This window comes from Gasterosteus aculeatus, chromosome 15 (genome assembly GCF_964276395.1).
Source record: "Gasterosteus aculeatus chromosome 15, fGasAcu3.hap1.1, whole genome shotgun sequence".
NCBI lineage: Eukaryota > Metazoa > Chordata > Actinopteri > Perciformes > Gasterosteidae > Gasterosteus > Gasterosteus aculeatus.
The window spans coordinates 11,378,606-11,402,668 of record NC_135703.1 but is presented as its reverse complement, the minus strand read 5'-3'; the positions used below and the strand labels follow the sequence as shown (position 1 = coordinate 11,402,668).

The window sequence follows — 24,063 nt, the reverse complement described above, 5'->3', positions numbered from 1 at the left end:
ATACACACAATCGATGTCTTAACAAATTGTATTATGATATATATGCATGTGTATTGTTCACAGTCTTTGTCAGTGCTGCAATCAAGCCCCACAAAACCCATTTCCAAAGCAACAGGTTTTTTTTGTTACCTTGTCGTTGCGCTCACAAAGGAATTTGAGTCTCTGGGCTCTCTTGTGCATAAAGACTCCATCCAGATGACCGGTCTCTACAGAGCGGATCTCTATGGCTTTCTCCCCCCAGCCCATGATTTGATTTGAGTGGATGTAGGCTGGGGAAGAGAACACACACAAGACAAGCTTAACTGACAATAAAAAACATGCACATCTATAACATTCAGCTGCAGGACATTTGAAAATACCATTAGAACATCCCATAACCCCACAGCACCCGAACGCCCGGTGTAGACTGCACATTCATCACTAACCCAAGTGAGGGTAGCTTTACTGCTACTATTTCTAGTGTAATACCACTGGTTGTTACAGGAGGGCAGTGAAGTACTGTCCTACTGGAAGAGCGCTCACACGTCTGTTCGGGTGCATGTTTTTGGATGTTCTTTTGATCCGTCGGTTCTTACTCCCTCACGTTCCAATTCACACTTACACTTGAGCCTACGTATCCATTTTTACATCTTTTCTAAAAACTTTCATGCTCACCGCCGCCTTCCTCTCCTTACGTGCTCCTTTCACGAAGCTCCAGAAGCCTCCCGCTGAAGGCTGATGCTATGAAAGGATTTCTGAATCCAATTAAACCTCAAATGAACCCCATGAGTTTGGTTCTCAGAGAATCTGCGAGACCTTTCATCTGCATTGCAACACACTTACACGGGCACTGAAATGGGTATTAGAATATATCTATATTTTTAATTTACATCTTTGAACTGGGTTTTCCCCTGTGATGTTTTAATGACTCCAGTGATATAATAATCCTCCTAAATGTGCTTAACACACTGTCAGGAATTACTCATGTTGCTGGGACGTACCAACGGAGGTAGGCATCTCTCCCCACTGTAGCACCACGTCCTTGGTGATCCGCCCGTAGGTGTTGACGTAGACGCCCTCGTCCTCGTAACACAGCAGCATCTCCATTCCATCAGTTTTAGGGAGCACCACGATGGCATGGGGCGTCACCTGGCTCTGGATCTATTGCAGATACACACACGCAAACATTTCAGGGGCTTTCATTAAATCCGTCGAATGTAATCATAATCTAGATTAAAATATTACTGAGATTTTATCACGGACATTTAATGCAATCATATTTGGTCGGCTCTTTTTTCTCTTTTTTTGGGGACTGTTCTGCACACTGTAATCCTCTAAGAGCAAGTTTGTGGACATTTATAAGGCTGCCGAATATCAGGGGGGGTTGTGCATCAAAAGGTTCAGACTTTGGGACACACACACACACACAACTTGGATCTGTGCAGTTTACCCAAAATGTACAGACAATAGCCCAATTATTTCTCCTGAAGTGTGACTAAAAGTCATAGTGTGACTAAAAGTCATACTTCAGGAGAGCAAGTAAAATGAATGAGTGACAAGGTGATGGAAAAACTCATCTTAGCCCACAGAAAACTGCATTTTCACAAGGATTTCTCATCTGGCAGCGATGCTCTGAATAAATTTGAATTAAGGTAATGCAAATTATTATAATAAATATTTATTTAATTCCACAATACCCTGTTGTGGCTCTAGTGTGACACATTTGCCAGTAGTAGCAGCATACGTCTTTTCACACTCTTGTGATGTCTCCTGTGGGCAAGAAGAATTTATTCATGCGACCTGTTTCTAGTTTAATTGTCCATTAATCTCTATTCTAATGAACGGTCCGGCACACAGGCGCATTTAGTACTTCTGTGCATCCACTACGGGGATTTTACTAAAGATCTATTGAGCTAGTCTAAAGGGTGGATGGCAGGATGTCACCTTCATCGGTTTGGCACACTGGAAGAGAGGTTGGCAGGGAAGGAGAGAGAGAGAGGTAGCATAGATTAAAGACACAATCGCCTCAAAAGGAATATTTCTTCATAGTAAGTCAGCCCTCACTGGAAAGCATGAACTCAATCTACAATTGTGTGTCCTCACATCGCGTATCAACCGTTTATATCTACTGCAATATGGTCACAAACCAATAGTTTGAGCTTGATTTGGAATACAAGCATGCGATAAACTAATCGGTATGCAAGTGCTGAAACTGATTGGCATTCAAGCACGTACATAGATAAGCACTGATGGCGCGCCTAGCTTTCATGACTGACTGACTGCTGTCATGGGGACCAGAGGTGCGCTCAAAGAATACGCTTACTTCTTAGAAACAACCCTCTTTGGTGACCTTTGTTCAAATAAGAGATTTTGTAGCAACTAATTGTAGCAGCTTATTGAATTTCTTGAGTACGTTGGTATTTTTTACCCCCATTTGGTGCTCCGAGCCCTGACAGTCCAATCCCAGAGCACCATATGCAGCAAATCAAAATAGTATCAGATAAAAGAGGTAAAACGCACATCAGGCTTTTACTTGCGTGACATTAAATCCATCACACGGGTAATCTGACAAGTCAAAAGTCATCGTATTTGTTCAAGCAGATCCTCAGAGGACAGTGGGTGAGTCACAGCTGACCTCGGCACAGCATGAGACCAGCAGGTTAAGAAGAACTGGAATAATAGCATCATTCCTCTCCGCTGCCTCGTCGTCCCTCATTTCATTGCACCTGAGCCCAACGTGCTCATTGGAGACGTACAGAAGCTACTCGCTCAGTCGAGCGCAGCCTTGCACTTACATGCGAGGGGATGTAGATGTCGTAAGGGTTGCCCGAGTCCACGTCAATGACATGGAAGCCCACGCTGGAGCCGTAGATGACCTTTAACCTCTGACCTTCCTCCACCGTCAGGTCAACCAGCTGGGGACGGTGCTGCAGCTCGGTGAAGGACTGAGGGAAACAGAGGGAGAAGAGAATGGATGAATTGGAGAGAGCAGGATGTTCTTGGATGGTGATCGTGAGCAGAGCGTTAGTGTGTGTGTGTGTGTGTGTGTGTGTGTGTGTGTGTGTGTGTGTGTGTGTGTGTTGGGGTTCGTGCTTCCATACCTTGAAGGCCATGAACTTGTGGTAGGGTTTAGGAGCCCAGGCATAGATTTCCACAGAGTTCTTTAGCGCAATCACAAGGAACTTAATCCTCTCGTATTTGACTGGAGACAGATATTGTGCATTTGATGTGAAAAACATTAAGGGTAGAAGTCAAAATACTTGGGTTTGTATAAGGTACAATTGTAGTTTCATAAAAATGAAAAGAATAAAATCCCATATTTCTGGATACAACAGTATGGTTAGTACACACTTCCGTTACGGTCAGAGGCGTCGAAAGTATTTATTTACTCAAGTAGAAGTATAGATACTAGGGTTTATATGAATGTCATATCTTTATCCAACCATAAATTCAAATTCACTCTATCCGGATGACGCGTTTTATCTGGATAGTTTTTTTTTCTGTGTGTGTGTTTTTGAACGACAACGAGCTGGAAAGAACCAAACCTAAAATGAAATAACGTGAATAAGGTGTAGAAGTAAAAAGTCGTCTGAAAAATTAATACCCAATATATACCCAAAATTTCTACTTAAGTAAGGCAACAAAGTACTTTGTTACTTGACACCTCTGGCAACGGTAAAATGCAGTCAGTGGACCCTAGTGGCCTCCTCAGATTGAAGGATGACCCTGTTCTGAGCAACAGTCACTCCTTCATTCCAGATACACACACATCCACAGATCCTTACCAACTTTATAATGCACACAGCCCTCCAGCTCCCCAACTGTAATCCAGCCCTGCTTCTTCTCGACTTCTGGGTCGTTGTGTAATATTCTGTTCCTCAGCCAGGACAAGTAGTAGACACGCAACTTATTCTTTTTCCCTGAGCGGCGAGGGACAAACGTAGAAAGAGCAATGAGATTGAATTTGGGGGAACAAACATGAAAACAAACGGCAAATATATGAGAAACCAATTCAGCTGTTAACAGCACATAATAGCAGATTACCAAAGATAATGGTACAGGATGCGCAGACCATTTGAATGTGTCTGTGTTCGACCTACCAGATATGGTGACCAGCACATTGAGCCCCTCCAGCACGTCCATCTGCAGGAAGCGCCGCCTGGTGATCAGGTTATAGACTTTTCCCTGTCCACTTCGGTCTAGTAGCATGAGACCGTTCTCTGTCCCCACCAGCAGGTTCACGCCTGAACACACAAAAGGGCTCCATGAGTCAGAGACACGGGACGATCGTTGGGACATTTCAGATGTCCTTGATTTGTAAGCAGGATGAAGGATGCTCCCTCCTACCCCAGAGTGCAGCACACAGGATCTCAGAGTTGAAGCGTTTCTTGTATTTGCGGATCTCCGGCGTGTCGCTGTGGGGTCGGATGTTAGTGGGGTTGACGTTGACCACCGAGATCTTTCGGGCTTCGTTCAGTCTGGCCTGCTCCTGCCTCAGCAGCTCGCTGGAGAACATGGCTGGGATACCAAAGACGAAAAGAAAGTTGACCCATTGACACGTTGGACGGCTGTGCGAGCAAAACAAAATGTCACGTGCTTCGCTTACCTTCGGGGGACGTTTCGTCATCGTTTTCACTCGGGGAGGTTTGATAGACACGGGGATCAACGAATGGGGTGAAGGATGATTTGGACCCACCCAGACCGAACTGTAATTAATAAGCAGCACATCGAAGTTTCTTTAATGTGTCAATGGAACCCCCCCCCCCCCCCCCCCCCACATATGAAGGGTTATTAATACTAATTTTAATAATTAATTGGTAGATTTTTATCAGTCTTAAACCAGATACAGCACTATATACATAAACTATATATATATATATACTATATACAACGTGTCTGACCTCAGCCATGTTGCCCAGTTCCTGCAAAGCTGAGGCGGGTGTTGCTGAGGGAGAGTTGCTCTGCTGCACCAGGTCAGGGAGGTTACCGTGGTTACTGTGATTCCCGAACCCATTACTCTCGCTGTGGCTCCCTCTCCTCCTCTCCTCTGCCTGAGAAACATCACAGAAGAGAAGAAGTTCACAACAAAGTGGGAGCCGACAAAGAAGCCAAATGAGCACAGTTTGAAAAAAAAGATTATGAACAAAAATGATTTTCATTCCCTCATCTGTGTGTGTGTGTGTGTGTGTGTGTGTGTGTGTGTGTGTGTGTGTGTGTTTGTGCACATGCATCACCTCTCTCATCACTAGAGTGCCATCCTTGGAGCTATTATAGGCATCTCCCAGAGAGTCTTCTGTCAGCCCTCCATACGTCTCACCGCTGCTTTTCGCTGCTGGCCTGCAGCAGACACACAAGAGACACACACACACAGTCCAGATTATTTACAGAGCAATTCTACCAAAACTATACTGACAGGCTGCTGGCATGGCGCATATTTCAAAGACGTGCAATCTTCAGCACCAATGAATACTGACAAGTGAAGCTCGGAAAAAAAGAAAACAACAACACAGCGGGAGAGAACCGACCAAAGAGAGAGGGGACAACTTACATGATGCGGGGGATGTCGCTAACAGCAACGGTCCCATCGTGTCCCACTGTCTCCCCGTCCTCATCGCTGCTCTCTGAACCTTCACTCGAGGACGAGTAGTCTGTCACCTTTATTACAATGTACGGAGAAGAGACAAAACACACAGTGTGGGTTTGTGAACCCTCTGAACTACACAACTGCGGTAAGATCGGATACTAATTCGGACTGCATTTAAATGGGACCTCGTTTTGTTTGTACAGAAAACACAGTGCACATTACTGTCCCTGTTTTCACGCTGCTATCTAATCAGACAAATGTGGCAGTGACATACAGAGGACAAAGAGCACTACGGCCAGAGAGAAGAACACTGCAAGCCGGCAAACAAGTGTAATCAAGACATGGTTTGAAATATTCCCAAAACAATTGTTTTACGACGAGAGGAATGCGTGCAACATGTTTCTTGATTTCAAGAATACACACAATGTGTATTTGTGAGAAATATAGAACGTAGATATAGATCGTTATTTTTTTATTTTCCTCTAATAAAGACCCCATAGAAGTAATATTTTAGTTTCCATAAGTTTTTATTTGAGTTAACTATCTACATGTATATATACTATTCGCCATCATCATCGCTTATTTACTCTATACAATTATTGTACCTTGACTGGGGGTCTGCTGCCCTCCTCCACCCTCAATTCTCTCAGTTCCTTAGCCAATGCACTTAGGTCCTATAGAGAAGGACAGCAGAAGAGAAGGAGACAAAGTCAGTTAGTTCATTAGTTTTGCATCATCGTTTTTAAAAACCTGAGGAGTAAGAAACCAAATGACATACAAGGACATTGGTAGCAGAGAGGGGCAAAGATTAGGGCAAACCCTGAGCATCACGAGAAGAGGACAACTGATTCGTTGTCAGGCAAACTTGCTGGCCTGTAAACTTGGACGACCAGGAACAAGAGTGCTCATCTGAGATCAGCAGGTCTGCTCATTCACGCTACAACGTTCATTGGGACCTAAGAATTGGTCACAGATCAGCACTTTTATTCGCCGACGGGCAATAGTTCAACTATGTGAAGCCGTGGTGTTGGAGGAGGGAGACAGCTGGTCAAGCGCAGCATCAACCTGCACTTCATCCACCAATCACCCGCATGCCAACTGGCCCGTGGTTCCCTCCCCTCCAGATCCAACCCAGCCTATGGATCCGACCAAATCATGCAGGGGGGGGATGGGAGGGCGAGGAGGGGCGGGGGAGGGAGGGAGCGCGCATCATTCACGGTGGGCTTACCAGCTCCTCCTGACCAGTAACCATGACAACAGAGAAACAGGAAAAGAGATTCAGAGACGATTGAGGTGCTTGGAAGTCCTGGTTATACACACACACGCGCGCACACACACACACACACACTCACAACCCGCGCATGCATACACGCACACGTGCACAAGCACGCGTCCACATACGCTCCGTCAGGTATGTGTGTGGAAGCACAGATGTGCTACCATCGGCATCACACTGCGGTATTTTGAGGATAAAGAAAGAAACGTCATCTTCTTGTGAAATGAACTGACTTCACCATGCCGGGGGGTAAAAGGGGGATTCAGATCGAGGCAAAGGAGAACCTGGGACAAAAGAAAAGGGACTCAAGTGTCACTAACCTCATCTATGGCTTTCTTATAGCTCTGAAGATTGAAAAGGACAAAGAGAGGAAGGCAGAGAAAGAAAGAACCGGATGAATGGCAGAAAAAAGGGGAGAAGAGGCCCGCAGAAGATTCCCGGAGAAGGGATGGCTGTGAATGGAAGTGAATGTGTATGTCTGTGTTGAGCAACTCACTGCAGGTCTGCTGGGTCTGGCGGATTCACGGCCCTCCTCCTGTTTGGACTTTGCCTCCTGATTGGGTCCTGGAGGGGATTCATCCGATTTGACTTGACCTATCAGAACAAGGGAGTAATTACACATTTGATCTAGTTACATGGATATGTTGTATATGTTTGGATTCACATTTGATATATCTAAATATATATATATATATATATATATATATATATGTCCAATGTGAAAAAATACTGTTCTGGGTCAAAGCAATTTTTTTGCTATTTTCTCACCTTGATACTATCTTTTTTTTGTTAGAGCTCATCCGTATATACTTTCAACCCCTTTGCAAAATAACAACAAAGCAAGCGCACCAGTCCTACCATCCTCCTCTCTCTATGCCATGGGTTTGTCAAGGGGACATCCATGCATATCTTAGATATCCCTCTGGCCTGTTGTCTGACACATCCCTGCACCCCTCTCTCTATCTCCCGCTCTTATTTCCTCTCTTCTACCTCTGCGGAGGCTGAGAGCAACAGGGCACATCAGACAGGTTGATCAGAGCAGAACTGCGACTGACATCGTCCCGCTGATGGCCTGTGACTCTCGCTGAAGCCCTGTGAGGGCGTGCAGATGTATCTCTGTTCCCATGCACACAAGGGCAAGGACATGCACCCATTTTCTAATGGATTCACGTGCGATCGTGTCGGCGTCTTTGCATTTCAGAGTGTGTTCATCTGCTTTGCGAGTGTACTTTTGTGGCTGTCGGTGCAGGTCTTCGTACCTCTCCTCTCGGCTGAGCCTCCCTGAGACGAAGGGGAGGACGAGGATGATGAGTTGGACGAAGTTCTTTGCAGCATGGCGTCCAGCGAGAGCTCGGAGCGCCGCAGGTCTGGGTTACTGTAACAAGTTAAAAAACATTTTGACTCATATTTGAACCTCCATGAAATTCTAAAGCATATTTATGTGAGACAGGTGCTTTTTATATAAGTTAGATAAGAGCTACGGCTGTCTAAATTCTCTATAATGGCATTAAATACAGTTTAAAAACATATTACAAAACACAAGAAAATGATTACAGGTGAAAAGAAATACTTTTATTAAACCAGCCTGCATAAAAGAGCTTTACCTGGCCCGTATGAGGTGAGAAGCTGTGCGAGGTCCCAGGCCCACTCCTCCATTAGGGGAGTTCTTCCTGACCAGGGCTGGGGAGATGGAAGTGGTTCTCTGAGGGACCTGAACACCCACGGACAGAGGGTCAGCATCGCTGGTACGGCTTGGTTTTTAATCCCCTAGCGTTCTAGAGTTCAAAGTATCCCAAACACTCGATATGATATGACACAATAAATTGGTGGTATGAGAAAACAGGTGCGGTAAACTGGCCGGTGGTGCTCTGAACACTACTTAGAATTCTCACTAATGTTGATCGGCATTAGTATGTATAACAACATATGAAATGTTTTCAAATCTTTTTTTCTAGAGGAAAATGCATCAGCGATGGTTGACCTTGGGTGGGAGGTCCTCCTCTCTCAGCCAGGCGGTCCTGTCCCGATCCTTGTCTCTATCCCGTTCACGCTCATCTCTGCCCGCGGTGCGCTGCGGCGGCCCGGGGGTGTCAGAAGTGGGGTCTGAGTTCTGCCGGGGCATCTCGGGCCTGGGGGAGCCCACGCTGAGCCCCTCACTCAGAGCCGAGCCCGTCTGGTCCTGCAGAGACTGCGAGCCGGACATAGAGGCGGAGTGGGTCTTCACTGGAATAAGGTGGGCCATCTGTGGGATCCAGAAAATGGATTGAGATGAACAAACGTGGGGATAGAAAGGAAGACACAGTAAGGAGCGAGACAGAGGAATGAAAGAGAGAGATTGAGTTCTATGGAGGCATGAACTTTTAAGGAAGTGTTAAAGGAGTGAGGAGATACGTGATTATTTGTTTGTATATGGTGTTCACTAGGAAACCAAACACTCACATCTCATCCTTTTGCTCCCAGGTACACACACACACACACACACACACACACACACACCTGTGGTTCGATGGAGCGGTGGGTGGGTGGGGTGCGGGCGGGCTGCATGCCCACACTGCTGAAGGACTCGGAGCGGGGAGGGAGGGAGGGGTCGGAGATACGGTTGGCCACTTTGTGCTGCATTGCTGGGGAGCTCTGTCTGTTCAGCTTAGATCGCTCCTCCACCTGGGACAGGTCACATGCCACTATCACTCACAGCCAAGCACGCAGCACGACCAATCACCACGCGCGACCCGCTGTGCCTCCCAGTGCGCCCCCTAACAGCCACAAGACAATCTTACCGTCACAGTGTGGGACAACTATGCCTTGTTTTTACCTGTTGAACCGTGATAAAACGGCCGCTCTGAAAAATTCAGTGGAAATGTTTTGTTCTCAATGTTTTGGTTGCTTATCTTCTACCAACTGTTTCCGCGTCTCCGTTGCATGCATGCAATTGAGCAATACGAATGTCTGGTGGCTGTTGGGGAAGGTCTGTGTACGTGCGAAGGCGGTGAGCACACATACAACAACCCGTTTTGGATTTCTATAGACATAAGGGCTTGGTTGACTGCTTCCACCTACTTGTGGGATTGCACATATGCTTCATTGCCTAGGAGCACCAAATATTTGAGTGGGTAAAGCAGAAAGCTCTACTTGCCAGTGTAATCAGATTACCAGATTATCTTTCTGTGCAGCGAGAGAAGGCTGCAAACTGCCCAAATCACACTTTCCCCACTCTAAAGAATCTACTCAACGTGAGTCATGGCTCAGCAGGGCATCGTGTCAATAGACCCCAGGTAAACATCTGTGCGCAATGAGAAGTATCCCCCTTGGAGGCTTTCTGTAATTCCTCATGAGCTCATAATCTTGTGGGATTAATCAGGATTATGACTTGGATCAGAACAACTATGCAATACTGTGTCATTCCTCAAATGTTTGTTAGTTTCCCGCTAGGGAGTCAACCAGTGAGGTATCCAACATGTGTTTATGGTGGCAGAAAACGCCTCAGATACTTTGTTAGTTGTTGTATTTGGATTAAAGGGGACTGTGTACAAATTGTAGACAAAGAACCAAGTGAAAAATAAATATTCAGTGATTCAGTAGAAGCAGTGCTGTGATCCAAGTGGAGCTCAATCTGTTGATGTTTACGTGATCAAGGTTAGCGTAAACATCAACCGACCTTCAATGGAAAGAAGGATTCATATAAGAAGATCCCTTTAAAGAAGAGAAACATTTCGGGTATTGCAGTTTAAATCTTCATTTTCATGCATGGTGTTTGGGTTCATCCCTCGCCTCCCACCATAAAGCACGCGCTACCATGGCGATACTTCAAAGAGGTTAAAACAGAGACTTGGAGGAAGTTAATTGTGGCCACAGCGGCATCTACACTAAGAAAGGACATAGAAAAAGATTAGGGGGGAGAGAAGACGAGGACAGAGGGCTTCCTCTGAGGATCCAGGTGTGTTTAAAGGATCCCACCACCACCTGGCCAGCACCCATCACCACGCAGGAGCTGATTGAATGGTTGACTGACCTAAAAAGAAGATGGGATGAGTGGGTTCCCCTGATGACATCGACACCAACATGGCTAAGAGCGGACTTGCCATGGTGCTTTGTGGTTGAATGGACGTAAAGGGCAAGACGGGGCTAAAGAAAGGGTGACAAGGGGGCTGTGGGAGTGTGGGAGGGGGTGTTAACTGAGCTACCTATGCATCGGGGGGATATCAGAAACTGTTCCTGAATATCAGCACCTCAGCTCTGGATCTCAGTCGCAGTAAAAGAATATAGTAAGTATTAGAGCTTATTAACAAACAACTGAATTAAGAATAAAACACACACACTGTGTAGAGAAGAATGTTCATACAAATCCTTAATGAATGCTAATGTGCGTTTGTCTATCTATACATTATTCTCTTGTACTTCTTACTTTGTGAGAACTAGTTTGATTGGACAGCGTGTCTGTACACCATGCGTGTCCCTTGTCTCGTCGTCGGTTTGGTTTTTCCTGTGAACCCGACGCTGAGCTACAATCTTCCTGTTTCCACGTGAGCGTGTTTCTGCTTGCTCATAGGAATTATGTATCCTTGTTTATTTAAAAGTGATTTGGTTTGAAACCTGGTTTGCGTTTGAGTCCTCCTGAATCCCGACAGGATAGGATTTAGTTAAAGGGCAGTAGCAGTTTTTTGTTAAAAATGGGATTTTATTGTTATTTACTTAAGTAGATTACATTATAAATTCACCTCATAACCAGCAAATACACAAACAGTGTGTACCCTTGAGGTGGTATAACCCAGTAGTAAAGTACGTAGTAAAGGAAGCTACTTAGATAAGCATCGAAATTCAGCATTCTGGGTGTTGGAAATTCTTTTTTTTTACCTACAAAATAGTGTGTTTGTGTGTGTGTGTGCCTGTAGGTGTGTGTGCGCTTTAGATAAGGGTCTAGAATCCTGCACCAACAGAGTTGATGCAGATGTGGTTCTGAGATCCAGAGGGAGAGCCATTCGGGGAGCAGTGGGGGCTAGGCGCGGGTGAAATGACGACGGGATAGCACGCCTGGTTTGGCAGGATGAGGTGGGCCTGGAAAGGTGGAGGCGATTTGCCGGCCGTGTTGGGAAAAACGTCGTCGAAAGAAAACGCAGGCGAAAAGGTACAGATGGACCACGGGCCTGGGGATGAGGAGGAGCTGTGTGGGGGCGTGCGAGGAGAAAGGCTAGACCCAGATATTTGGGAGGTTGGACTTAACAAGTTGTTATATGAGCCACTCCTTTGTTTGACCTTAGCCAGGTTCTGTCTGAGCATGTCGGCCGGAGCGGAAGCAGTAAGGTCAAACATAGAGGAGCTACCTTTTAGTTGGGTACCAGCACAAGGGGGAAGTAAGGAATTGTTATCAGGGACTTTAAGAAAACTGTTGGAGGCAGGTGAGAAGGAGCTCCTGCTTCTAGGTGAGAGGGAGTGGAGAGCATTGCAAGGAAAGGATTGAGATAAGTCATTTGGAACCATACTGGTAGATCTTCTTCTCCACCCGCCCTGATACTCCGGTTCTATATCTACATCTATTCTACCGCAAGGTGAGTGTGACCTGTTGCGACGAGAGACACTAACCGGTTTTACCCCAAGGATGGATAAGGGATTAGATCCAGGGTGAGGTGCCTGGATCTGTCCTGGCGGCTGAGGTTGAGGTTGTAGGGCCTTAAACTGTGGGTCAGGAGACATTAGCCCCTGGATGGCTGCCTGACTGGGCGCAGAGAGAGGCCTGTCTCTGGGCTTCTCATTCTGCGGCCCCACAGGATATGGATTGGGTACTGGATTGGACCGGCTGACTGGCCCTTTACCAGAACGCCCTTTGTTACTCTTAGTAGGCTCCTTACTGGGCCCTTTCCTGGGAGCCTGAGTGTGTTCATGGATGGGCCCTGGAATTTGGCCCCTAGAACTGAGGTTTTGAGCCCTAAACTCTCTAACCTGCTGACTTATCTCCTGCTTCAGCCCCGGATCGAGGGTCTCTCCGGGGTCTAGGGAAATACGTATGTTGGGGATTTGGGTGGGGAGGAGCTGGGAACCATCGGACTTGGTTCTCTTAGGTGCCTGAGTGCTGTGTCGGCCACGAGAGTTGTGAGATGAAGCCGATTGGTCGAATGAATGGCGATGTCGTAGTTGGGGGCAGGGCGCGTTACTCTGAACATGCTGCTGCTTCGGGACCTAAGAGTCGGAGTCAGACGAGTGTAAGCCACAAAACAAACACATTCAAAGCAGACAAGACACTGTTATTGTTGAAGTCAAGCGGAAATATCAAAATGTCTTCAGAATCAAAAAGCATGGCCTTCCACCGGACAGCCGCTTCTAGGAAGACCTGCTCAACAACATATTGACAACACAAGAAGGCCACTGCTGTGTTTAGTGCACCGTAGGGGTTCATGTGCTAGACATTACTTGGATCGTCTCCAATACATTCGCACGTTTAGTGCCCTGCTTTCCTCAGAGACGACGTTTTGTTTCTCACTCTACAAAAATGATTTGACAACTTGCAAAATAACTCTGAGACTTACTTCTTTAGCCCAGGCAGGTTTGTCACTAGGATTGTTGATGTCTTTGTAGTGGTAAAGCGGTTTCTTCTCTGCCTGCCTTCCCTCCTGCTGCTGCTGCTGTAGAGACACGAGGTAGGCTCTCTCCTGCTGGAGTTGCCTCTGCAGCCGCTCTGCCTGCCGCTGCTCCTCTATCTGCTTACGTTTGTACTCCTGCAGAGGCAGAGGGAGAAGGGGGGTACGGGAGGGACGGCAGAGATGAGGGACAGGAAAGAAACCAGGGTGGATATAGGAGGAGAGAAAGGTAGGGATATCCAGAGGAGGGAAGGAAATAAACACATACGTTTAAAAATGTATATGAAAATATGAAGGCTGATGATGGATTAAGGGACAAGGAAATGTTTAAAGATCGTGTGATGGGGGAGAGGAAGGTACTGAGAGGGAGGAAAAGATGACAGTATGGAGGGAAAGGTAGACCCCATTTTCCAAGCCACAACACCCTTGGATTCTGCTGTGGCCTCTGGGGCTTTAAAAGGTTGGATCTCAAAAGGTTTCCTTGAATATATTTTCGTTCAAAAATCTGATATAGAAAGCAGTGGAGAAGTACTACTAGGACATGCTGTGGATTGTTTGGGCAGTAATAAAACACAAAACTGCAGCCCTGGAGGAGACTGGATCCCTGACAGAAACCCTGCGAAGAAAACAACAATGTCCTACTTTCTCTTCGATGTTCTCACTTTGCGTGGGCCAACGTGATTGGGGCTGACAAAAATCCCTTTCCTGCCCCCCCCTGGGGAGTCTTTTGAGATCCAGCCAACTAAACGGTACACTTCATGCTGATGAGTGAGTGCAAAATGAAGTCAACACAAGCATTAGAGACAAGCACTTCGCGGCTTCTGTTCCATGTGTAGCGGTTGAGTGACTCAACAGACTGTGAATTCCCTCACAGACAGTCCCTCTGCACGACATGCATCTGGGACAAGGGGGGGGGCACACAGCACAGGTGGGGAGCACAAGTGGCACAAGGGAGTGGCTACAGTTACCATCAGTAACGCCTGTTCTTGTAGTAGCTGCTGCTGGAGAATCTCTAACTGCCTCTGTTCCTCTTCCAGCTGTCTACGGATATACTCCTGAGCAGCGTGTCGGCACAAGAAGATAGAAATAGACAAGAAAAGATCAGGAAATCTGAACAGACAAACACCAACAGAGACAGCCGAGATAAAAAGGAACGAGATGCAGAGAAGATAATCTCCTAAAGTGGTTGTGAATGAGGAGAGAAGATGAGAGTCAGGAGCCAGATGGAGCTTGGGAGACCAGGTTCTTGAACAATTGTAATGCATTACAAAAGGAAATACGTCAAAGAGACGGAGAGCAAAAACACAGCTTTGAACAGATCCTTCCAGAACACTAGAAAAGCGTGGGAGGATAATAACAGAGCACTGAGAGGTACAAAAATAAATAAACATCTAAACAGCAGAGAGTTCAAAGAGGGGACGAAGGAAAAGAAGCAGAAAAAGATGTCAACTACTGGGGAGAATACAATAAAATCAAATGAAATACAAGAGCCCAGGCAGAGTGAAGGGAACCAGCTCGAGAAACACACAGGGCACATGGCAAAACCTATTACATTTAGATCTCTACGGCTACACACATTTTTAAGGGAAAATAAGACATTCTGGACCCGAGCTGTCATAATATCACACAATTCCCCAGCACCATACTGTCTAACTTCAGGAAGTCTGTATTTCAGTGTAATATCGAGTGTATGAACCTGTTCTCTCTCCGAATGCCTCCTCTCCTCCTCTCTACGGAGCTGCTCCATTTCCTCATAGCGCCTCCTCTGTTCCCTCTCATGCTGCTTCCTGAGCTCTCGCTCTCGCTGCTGCTGCTAAGAGGACACACGAAGCACAAGAAGAAGCCAGAGAACATTAAATTCAAATTAAGGAATCGTGTCTCGGCAGAGATCGTCCCTTGACCCTCTTTCCTTTAAAAACAAACTGAATTCTTTCACCAATTATGGAAGGAATTATATTCGTAAATTCACACAGGCTACGCAAACACAAACACACTGGCTTCGCAGCAGTGTTCACAGGGACACTCGGGGACACACACTCGGCCCTGAGGGGAGGCGTCATGTTAGTTGAGTCGAGTCATGGTGCCTCGCTGTGCGTGGGGAGGCAAACCCTTGTGGTAACCCGGAGAGAGCTCACAGATTAAGGGCTCAGGATTTACCTCCATAAACCCGCACTCTGGAACTAAGAGAGGGACACTGGGGAAAGGCTGCATGTGTGTGTGTCTCTGTAAAGCTCTCCCGCTCTCCCAAATGGTGAATGAAAGGTTTTGTAAATTTGACCTGCCTGAATGTGGCACATTATGTCTCAAAATAGGCTTTAAAGTGTATGAAGTCAACAGCACGGAGAGCCAAACTTAGGGTCTCGGTTGACTTTCGTTGTGTGACTCAATAACTGCACTAGATAAACGCATTCCACAGGGTCAAAAGGTCAACGTGGAAACGTCCTCCAGCGTACCTCCTCCAGCCGCCTTCTCTGCTCCTTCTGTTCCTCGATGCGTTTCTGTCTCTCAGCCAACAGCAGGCGCTTGTGCTCCTCATTCTGCTGCTGCTCCAGCTGCTGCTGCTGCTGGCGCCGCTGCGCTTCCGATCGCTCCTTATTGGCCAGCTGCAGGCGCAGGAAGTCCCGCCTCAGGGTCGACTCTCCGGGGACGTTGATGATGGAGCTGCGAATAGGCCGCATGAAGACCGAGGCCGGTTAGGGTTGGGGGATTATGTCAAGTGCCTTCCTGCGAAAGAAACGTTTGTTTGCTTGTGAGGACACTGACCTTGGTTCACCCATTTCCCTTTCTTCATCCTCCTCTTCGCTGCCGCTGTACTCGTACTCTGTCTCATCTGACCGAGAGAGAGGAGGGAAAAGAATGTAAAAGACAAACATCATAGTAAAGTGACTGAGGGAATAACTAGCAGCTTGCAAAGCCATTTATTCCATTTCCTGTTATTCATTTTTCACTTGAACTGCCTTTGTTCATTGCCGAAGCGCTCACCCTTCTTGCATTCCCACATCCGCACTCCTTCAAGGCCCTTTCTGATAGCCGCTTTGAATAAGGGCATAAATTGCTATTTCACCGTGTGTAGCGAGGTGGAGGACATTCGCTCTGAGCTTTTCCAGTAAAACGGGTCTTAAAGCACACTGGTTGTGGAGCCGCCCCGGCTCTTTCTGAGAAACATCCGCTCAGACCTGCCCTCCGATTGTGACAAAGTGTCAGCTGCTTCCCTGAGGCGGCTAATGCAGATCTTACTGGTGCAAGTCCCGTGTGCGAGTGTCAGTCCGTCGCTCAGACTGTGTGTCTGTGCTGGGTGGGGGAGTGCAATGGAAGTCTGTCACAAACAGAACCTGCCTCTTTGTGCGCGTGCAGGAGAATTTGTGTCTGTTTGCGATTTGGAAAATTTCCTGAGAGTTTTGAGTTGGCACTCGATATGTTTTGAGTATTAGTGTCAGTTTTACTGTCAGTTGAACGCGTTCTTTAGAGAGCAAACCCATTTTAACAGAGTCAATGTTTTTCTCGCGGGGTTAGGGTTTGTTTTCAAATGTTTTGCTTTACATGTTGTGACCCAGCTACTTGATCCTGTTGGGGGGACCGTACAAATGTCACTGTAGAAAAGAAAAGAAATCCAGCACCCCTCCTTCATCTTGTAGTAAAAACTCCCACCAGCACGACAGCATACCAACGTATGATCGTATTTCATATGGTATATGTAAATTTTTTACCGCCCTGTTTGGCAATGTTGTTTTTCAATAAAATAGAACATTTGCATGAAGCAAGCCAATCCACTTCTCCATTCTGATAAGAACATTAATAGATGGAAATTAATAGATGAAGGGACATTTAGAATAGACATAAATTTGCAATTACTTGGGATTGTGATTAATTTTGAGTTAACTTTGACATAAATGCGATTAATCGTGATCGCGAAATATTTTAATCGTTTGACAGCTCTAATCAGTATAGAAGATTCAATTGTGAATCATGATACATTGTTAAATGAATTCATCCCAATATGGTTCTATAAATTGTATTGAGTTATGGCAAAACCCTAAATGTATGTGATCCAGAATTACTGTATAATTTAACCTCAATCATATCTGCATACGATTGACATTGCAGCTGTGTTGGAGCAGTGTTACGGTATAGCTGATGCATAATAACATTGTATACTGCTGCTTCTTCACATGAATAGCACTCAACTGCCCAAACACGGGGTGCCTTCATTGAGAAACATGTATTTGTCACGTATGTCCGTATCACATGGGCCTCCTCACCCCTCTCTCCTCTCTTCTTCTTGGTGCGGTCGATGTGGTCCTTCAGCTGGATGCGGATCTGCCTCTCGTTGGGCAGCTCTCTGATGAACGGGTGTTTGAGGAGCTGCTCGGTGCTGGGTCGCTGGCTGTGGCTCTTGACCAGACAGCTCTCTATGAACGACTGGAACTTCTTGGACCTGACACCGCAAAAACACACGTTACAAGATGCAAATGAAAAACCTGCAGTAATCGAGTGGACGTTTGAAGTGTTAATGCTGCTTGTGATGGAGCTGGACCTTTCACACTCACCACTTCTTTGACTTGAGTCTGGGGGCGGGATTGCGCGGGATGAGGAAGAGGGCTCTCATCGGGTGCATATCGCACAGCGCTAAAGATTCAGATATCAGGAACACAACACAGGTTAATGTTTCTAGCCAGTTATGCTGAACATTATCAGGGCAAACAGTCAAAAGCGCGCCGGAATCTCATTTGATTAATTCATGTTGCCAAGACGGATGAGAACCTATTTTTTTTACACACACAGACACACAAACTTCTGTGGTCTGGTCTTATCGAAGAACTCCATATCCATCTCACAGATAAGCACTTGTGAATGTACTGCTGAAACATGTACTCTTCTGCTTTAAACGGATAACCAGAATAGAGGCCGCTTCAAACATTTGAAATGACTTGTTTCCCAGCTTGTAGTTCTTCCTACGTGTGCGTCGCGTGTGACCGTTTCCAGCAGTTGCTGACATCCTAATTAATGTGATTACTTTGGATTTACTACACACATACACATACATCCAACGTTAGAAGCACACACACTGAAATAATTTCATCTAGTTAGATTAGATGATAAACATCACTTCACAACTTCAGTTTAGTTTTTTTTTAGTTTTTTTTACCCAAGCAGAATGATAGAAATGCTGATGACTGTGTGCAAAAAGGAAAGAAAATGCAATTGGACAACTAATCCTTGGTCTGGACAGAAAAAAAGGACTGCTGTTTAAGGAAGGATGTGTAGCAGAGGTGTGTGGCGTTGCAGCGGTACATACGTGGTGCTCCTTCAGCCATCTCTATTGCTGTGATTCCCAGGGACCATAAATCGCTCTGCAATGACAGACACAGTACGTGAATAAACGGCGTGATGAAGAGACGCCCCACAGACAGGCGTCCTAATGTCAGGCGGCTGTCGAAGCACCTTGAAGTCATACGTGGCCTCGGGGTTCTCGTCGCAGGCGATGACCTCCGGCGCCATCCAGTACGGCGTCCCGATGAACGTGTTCCTCCTCCCCACGGTTCTGTCCAACTGGGCTGACACGCCAAAGTCCACTACGGAGCAAATAAACACAAACAAACACACATTACTTAAACCTTTGTTTTTTTACCGGATACCGGACACCACTGGGGCTTTACTAAATTCTATAATGGACTCTAAAAGGGGAACGAATTGCTCAACCCACAAAAGCTTTCCCCATTTACAAACACACACATACACACACTTTATAATCCCCTCCCCACTGGGCTTTAGGGGGGGGGGAGAGAGTCAATTCTTCAGCAATCTGCAACACGAGAGGTGGCAGAGCTGCCGAGAGATGAGTAGGCTGGTATTCAGCATAAAATGAGAAAGAAAAGACTCACACACACAGACACACACTTGTACACAACTGTGATCCATCTGAAACGCTATACGTCACACTGCCCTCTCCATCCCAAAGCCGGTTTCGTCAAGTGGGGTTAGATGACGGACTGACCTAGTTTGACCTCTGCGTTCTCAGTCAGCAGGACGTTCTGTCCCTTGATGTCTCTGTGGATGACCTTGTGCTGATGGAGATGAGTCAGACCCTGCAGACAGCGACAGAGAGACACGGTGAAGGAACGCCGAGTCATGGTTATTACTATTAATCAAACCTAGAGAGCTTATTTATAAAAGCAAGCAGGTGCCCTTCAGACGGACTAACAGCTGTAGTTGTTAACGTGTGTAGCTGACCTTGACCTCTGACCTTCAAGTGACAAATAGACTAGTCATGTTTACGTTTGGTACACAACCTGGAGTTGGTTATTTTGAGCAAAGACTGTCTGAAAATGTTTTCTTGTATAATGTACGGACTGTAAAAAGTATTAAAGGAAAAACAGGCAAAGGAGAAAAAAGATGCCCGCAGAAAGAAACGAGACAAAATCACAGCAGGAAGGAAGGAAGGAAGCAGAGAGCACGAAATAAGATGCCAGATGAGGGGTGAAAGAAGAAATAAAAGTGGATGAAAGGAACTCATTGTTAGTTCTCACACAGCAGCACTGTGTGTATAAATGTGTGTGCAGATAGTAGAGATAAGATGTGGGAGAAAGCATTGCAAAAACACAGGTACCATGCTATCAACGCATCAATCAGTTATAAAATACTGATGAACTGGGAACACGATGAAGAGAACTTTTCTATTGCGATGCCTCTTTTTAGCTTTCAAATTAAAAAGCTCTTCATCGGTTCGGTGAGCGTTGCTCAATAAAAATAAAACAATAATATGTTTGGAATAACCAGTTGACAGAGGTGATTCTGATCCGATGATTAAACAATGATTCAACCACACGGGCACCAACCCTGAGAATCTCCCGGCAGATGTAAGCAGTCCACTCCTCTTTCAGAGAGTTTCCCTTTGTGTTCTTGATCAAGTCGGTCACCGAGCCGGCTCCACAGAATTCCATGACGAGCTGAACACACAAAAGCATTTATTATTGACTGTTCTGCAAAAGGGAGCAATTAACTGTTGCAAGCAAGCAAGTTACTCCCATTGAGCAACTTACCGAGGTGGCTGCTGACAGAACTACGAGCCACGAGTATTGTTGTTAGACAGCAATTCTTTTTTTGGTTGATTTGCTTCTCTTTTCCATATTAAAGCTTAGTCATTTAGTTTTGTTTTCATTTTAACAATTTAAATAGAACATTACTGCTTGAAAATTACAATTTATTTAATCTACTATGCACAATGATATTTTTAAAATTTTGGCTGTATTATTGATAATTAAAACATCGACATTGACGAATGTGTACAGACAAAAAGAGACGGCTTAATTTACATTACGCACATCATAAGGAATAGACACAGAACCCACAATCACGTTGCTGAAGCAGCATTACTAACACAGAGCGTGACATGAAGACGGCCATGACTCTTTCCCTGTCACCCCCCCAAAGAAACCACCGCACACACTGACTCAACGGGGTCACGAGATCACATGAAGGAATTAAGTCGTGAATCTCTTGAACCAAACACAATGTGCCCATTCTGTCCACCCCGTTTCCCCCCTCCATCAAGCGCTGCCTTATGCCTCCGTCCCCTCCATCCCTCTCCTCTTCATCCCTCTTCTCTCCATCCCTCTCCTTTCCATCCCTCTCCTCTTCATCCCTCTTCTCTCCATCCCTCTCCTCTCCATCCCTCTCCTCTCCATCCCTCTCCTCTCCATCCATCTTCTCCCCATCCCTCTCCTCTCCATCCCTCTCCTCTCCATCCCTCTCCTCCCCATCCCTCTCCTCTTCATCCCTCTTCTCTCCATCCCTCTCCTCTCCATCCCTCTCCTCTCCATCCCTCTTCTCTCCATCCCTCTCCTCTCCATCCCTCTCCTCTCCATCCCTCTCCTCCCCATCCCTCTCCTCTCCTCTCCATCCCTCTTCTCTCCATCCCTCTCCTCTCCATCCCTCTCCTCCCCATCCCCCTCCTCTCCTCTCCTCTCCCCTCCCTCCCTCTCCTCCCCACCCCTCTCCTCTTCTCTCCATCCCTCTTCTCTCCTCTCCTCTCCCCTCCATCCCTCTCCTCTCCATCCCTTTCCTCTCCTCTCCCCTCCATCCCTCTCCTCTCCTCTCCTCTCCCCTCCATCCCTCTCCTCTCCTCTCCTCTCCCCTCCATCCCTCTCCCCTCCATCCCTCTCCTCTCCATCCCTCTCCTCTCCTCTCCATCCCTCTCCTCTTCATCCTTCTCCTCTCTCTCTCTCCATTAAATTGGAAGAGATTTGCGGGCAAAACCTCAACTGGTCAGTTGTGACCTTGCTTCAAGTTTCTCCCGTCGTCGCTCCAGATGACGCAGAGTTGGCCAGTAATGGCCGACCCATCTCAATCATGTGTACGCGCATGTGTACCCAGACATGTAAAGGTGTATGTAAAACACTCATATGCGCAGCAGATACACGAGGGAACATATGTCAAAGCGAACAGACATACAGCTTGTGCACTGATTAAACCTCCCCAACACACACGCACACACAAACATGGAAAACTGGCAGCTGTTGAGTCAGGGGGGATTATGCAGGCGATAGATCTGGCTGCTCTATGTACATGCATGTGTGTGTGTGTGTGTGTTTGAGTGTGTGTGTGTGTGTGTGTGTCATCCCATTGTTGTGTGATGAATGCTACAGGATCAGAGAAAAGAGAGTTCCCTTAGATCGCGTTAAGACATGATTTATTACAGCATCCAGTCAGCCACACACTACGTCATATCCTTTATAACTTTCACACACACACACACACACACACACACACACACACACACACACACACACACGTTACACATTTTACAAAGCACACAGACCTGCAGTCCCTGCTTGCATGAACAAACGCACATCTGTCACATAATGTAACAGTGAAACATGGAAAGTTCTTTCATTCTCTCTCTGCCAGACATCGATACACAAAAACACACACACAAACACACCAACACATGGAAAAACTGCAGGAAAAATAGAAAGAAACAACACAAATAAGCAAAGGTAACGGCGTACCCATAGCTGGTCATCTATGCCCGGGGGGTTCTTCTTGATGAACGCTCCATAGTAGGTGGCGATGTTCCGATGGTGACTGTATTTCTTCAGCATGTTAATTTCTGCTTTAATCTCCTCTTCCTCATCCTGATACACACGGGAGAAGAGATGTCAACAGGGGTCGTCTCTTTGTGACCCCTCAAACATATTCACAGGATGGTGACGGCGTTGTGGATGAAATCCATTTGGATTCCGAAGAATTGATCAGACAGCCGGGGGATAAATTATCCACAATAGCATTACTTTTTAATTACTTTTGTTTTAGGGGGTTACTGCCACAGCACTAAAAGCAGTTGAAACCAGTTGTTGGCAGTTGGTTACTTAATTCTTTATTCATTATGCACAATATCAGAAATGTCCGCCTTGATTACTTCAATTTGGTGTTCATCAGCCGCAAGAACACAAAAGCTTGCTCAAGTAAGCTGACGTTGAACAGTAACGGCTCATTCGCTCTCCATTTAATTTTCAATCACCAATTAAAACGGCCATTTATTTTGTATTGTATTTAACCAGATTTATTCATGCATTCATTGTTTATACTTCAGATTGAACACACATTTCACATTCATCTCCACACACATGCATATGCTCATTTCCTTATTAGGTCAATCATGCTTCTTTTCATTCATCAGTTCCTCTGCTGCTTCATTCCTGCAGCGTTGACAGGGAGGCTTAGGGTGAGAGGAGCTCCAAATAGAACTGAGACACTCTCCTGCTTCACAGACACGGCCGAGACTACACTGCTGTCCTAATACCTCTGGCTAATATTACCATAGCAATAGGCATGTCCTGGTTTCCTCTCTGCACCATCACACACACACTGACTCATGGCTCATAATTAGATGACACGGTCGACAGCGGTGGTGTAATCACTTGAGATGAATTGCCGTGCGAGGGCACGTGTGTGTGTGTGTGTGTGTGCGTGCCCGTGTGGTCAGCACACGGGTCTAGGTGTGTGTCTTACCCCGGTGACATCCATGACCTTGATGGCTGCCAGTTGGCCTGTCTTAACATGGCGCCCCTGGTGAAAGGAAGAAAGGAAACATTTGTTAAATACAACAGACAACACATGAGTTACTATGCTTTCTGGTCCTGATTTTTAAAACATGAAGGTACATAAAGCAGTCAACAGTCATGTGGAAAGCAACAATCAAAGGGAAGAAAAACTTAAGTAAACTGCTTCTCATACATGCGTTTTCTGATCAGAAAAACCATCCACTTGTCTCATCAGACTTTGAGTCAAATGACAATTTAATTTTAATTTCTTGACTGGTGAGCATCATCTTTGGTGAGCGTCGCCGTTTTCCAACGTTAAATGTGTCTTTGTTTTGTTTACTCTCCGCGGTCAAACACAATGGATCGTAGCCCCAATCCATCACTGTGATTTAACATGCAGTTGCAGCATCCGACCGAACCAGCGTCAGAGTAAAAATTGACGATGGTGGTCCAAAAAACGTCGCTGTCAGTGCCTCGCATCTAGCCCGAGGAGAAACTAAGACGGATACCGACCTGCAGACTTGGCTGAGTTGTGTAATATGGAGGCTAGGCAGATGCCTGGGGGAGAACGGAGGCGATTGGAAGCTGAGGGGCGACTGGAAGACCCAAGTG

At 46.2% G+C, this 24,063-nt stretch overlaps 1 protein-coding gene across 28 annotated transcripts in view; it reads right to left on the bottom strand.

The window, feature by feature from the left end:
* The window catches only part of LOC120833440 (traf2 and NCK-interacting protein kinase), a 49,967-nt gene that overhangs the window by 2,737 nt on the left and 23,167 nt on the right, over positions 1–24,063 (bottom strand). Inside the window, exons 3-35 of one of the 28 annotated variants that reach the window (XM_078089638.1) lie at positions 23,420–23,476; positions 22,417–22,542; positions 20,245–20,355; positions 19,404–19,494; positions 18,851–18,981; positions 18,705–18,759; positions 17,956–18,034; positions 17,668–17,843; positions 16,172–16,238; positions 15,862–16,069; positions 15,105–15,221; positions 14,377–14,463; positions 13,358–13,546; positions 12,417–13,010; positions 9,336–9,500; positions 8,821–9,081; positions 8,444–8,550; positions 8,099–8,214; positions 7,336–7,433; positions 7,160–7,183; positions 6,169–6,237; positions 5,528–5,634; positions 5,214–5,316; positions 4,881–5,030; positions 4,586–4,685; positions 4,327–4,497; positions 4,080–4,223; positions 3,765–3,899; positions 3,081–3,181; positions 2,775–2,924; positions 1,924–1,941; positions 981–1,140; positions 130–269 (exon numbers count right to left, since the gene is read on the bottom strand). In XM_078089638.1, the coding sequence (XP_077945764.1) occupies positions 130–269; positions 981–1,140; positions 1,924–1,941; positions 2,775–2,924; positions 3,081–3,181; positions 3,765–3,899; positions 4,080–4,223; positions 4,327–4,497; positions 4,586–4,685; positions 4,881–5,030; positions 5,214–5,316; positions 5,528–5,634; positions 6,169–6,237; positions 7,160–7,183; positions 7,336–7,433; positions 8,099–8,214; positions 8,444–8,550; positions 8,821–9,081; positions 9,336–9,500; positions 12,417–13,010; positions 13,358–13,546; positions 14,377–14,463; positions 15,105–15,221; positions 15,862–16,069; positions 16,172–16,238; positions 17,668–17,843; positions 17,956–18,034; positions 18,705–18,759; positions 18,851–18,981; positions 19,404–19,494; positions 20,245–20,355; positions 22,417–22,542; positions 23,420–23,476 (4,407 nt within the window). Of the gene's footprint in view, positions 1–129; positions 270–980; positions 1,141–1,923; positions 1,942–2,774; positions 2,925–3,080; positions 3,182–3,764; positions 3,900–4,079; positions 4,224–4,326; positions 4,498–4,585; positions 4,686–4,880; positions 5,031–5,213; positions 5,317–5,527; positions 5,635–6,168; positions 6,238–7,159; positions 7,184–7,335; positions 7,434–8,096; positions 8,215–8,443; positions 8,551–8,820; positions 9,082–9,335; positions 9,501–10,848; positions 13,011–13,357; positions 13,547–14,376; positions 14,464–15,104; positions 15,222–15,861; positions 16,070–16,171; positions 16,239–17,667; positions 17,844–17,955; positions 18,035–18,704; positions 18,760–18,850; positions 18,982–19,403; positions 19,495–20,244; positions 20,356–22,416; positions 22,543–23,419; positions 23,477–24,063 lie in introns of those variants that run through there. The other 27 variants (XM_078089639.1, XM_078089641.1, XM_078089642.1 and 24 more) reach the window with 27 other exon arrangements.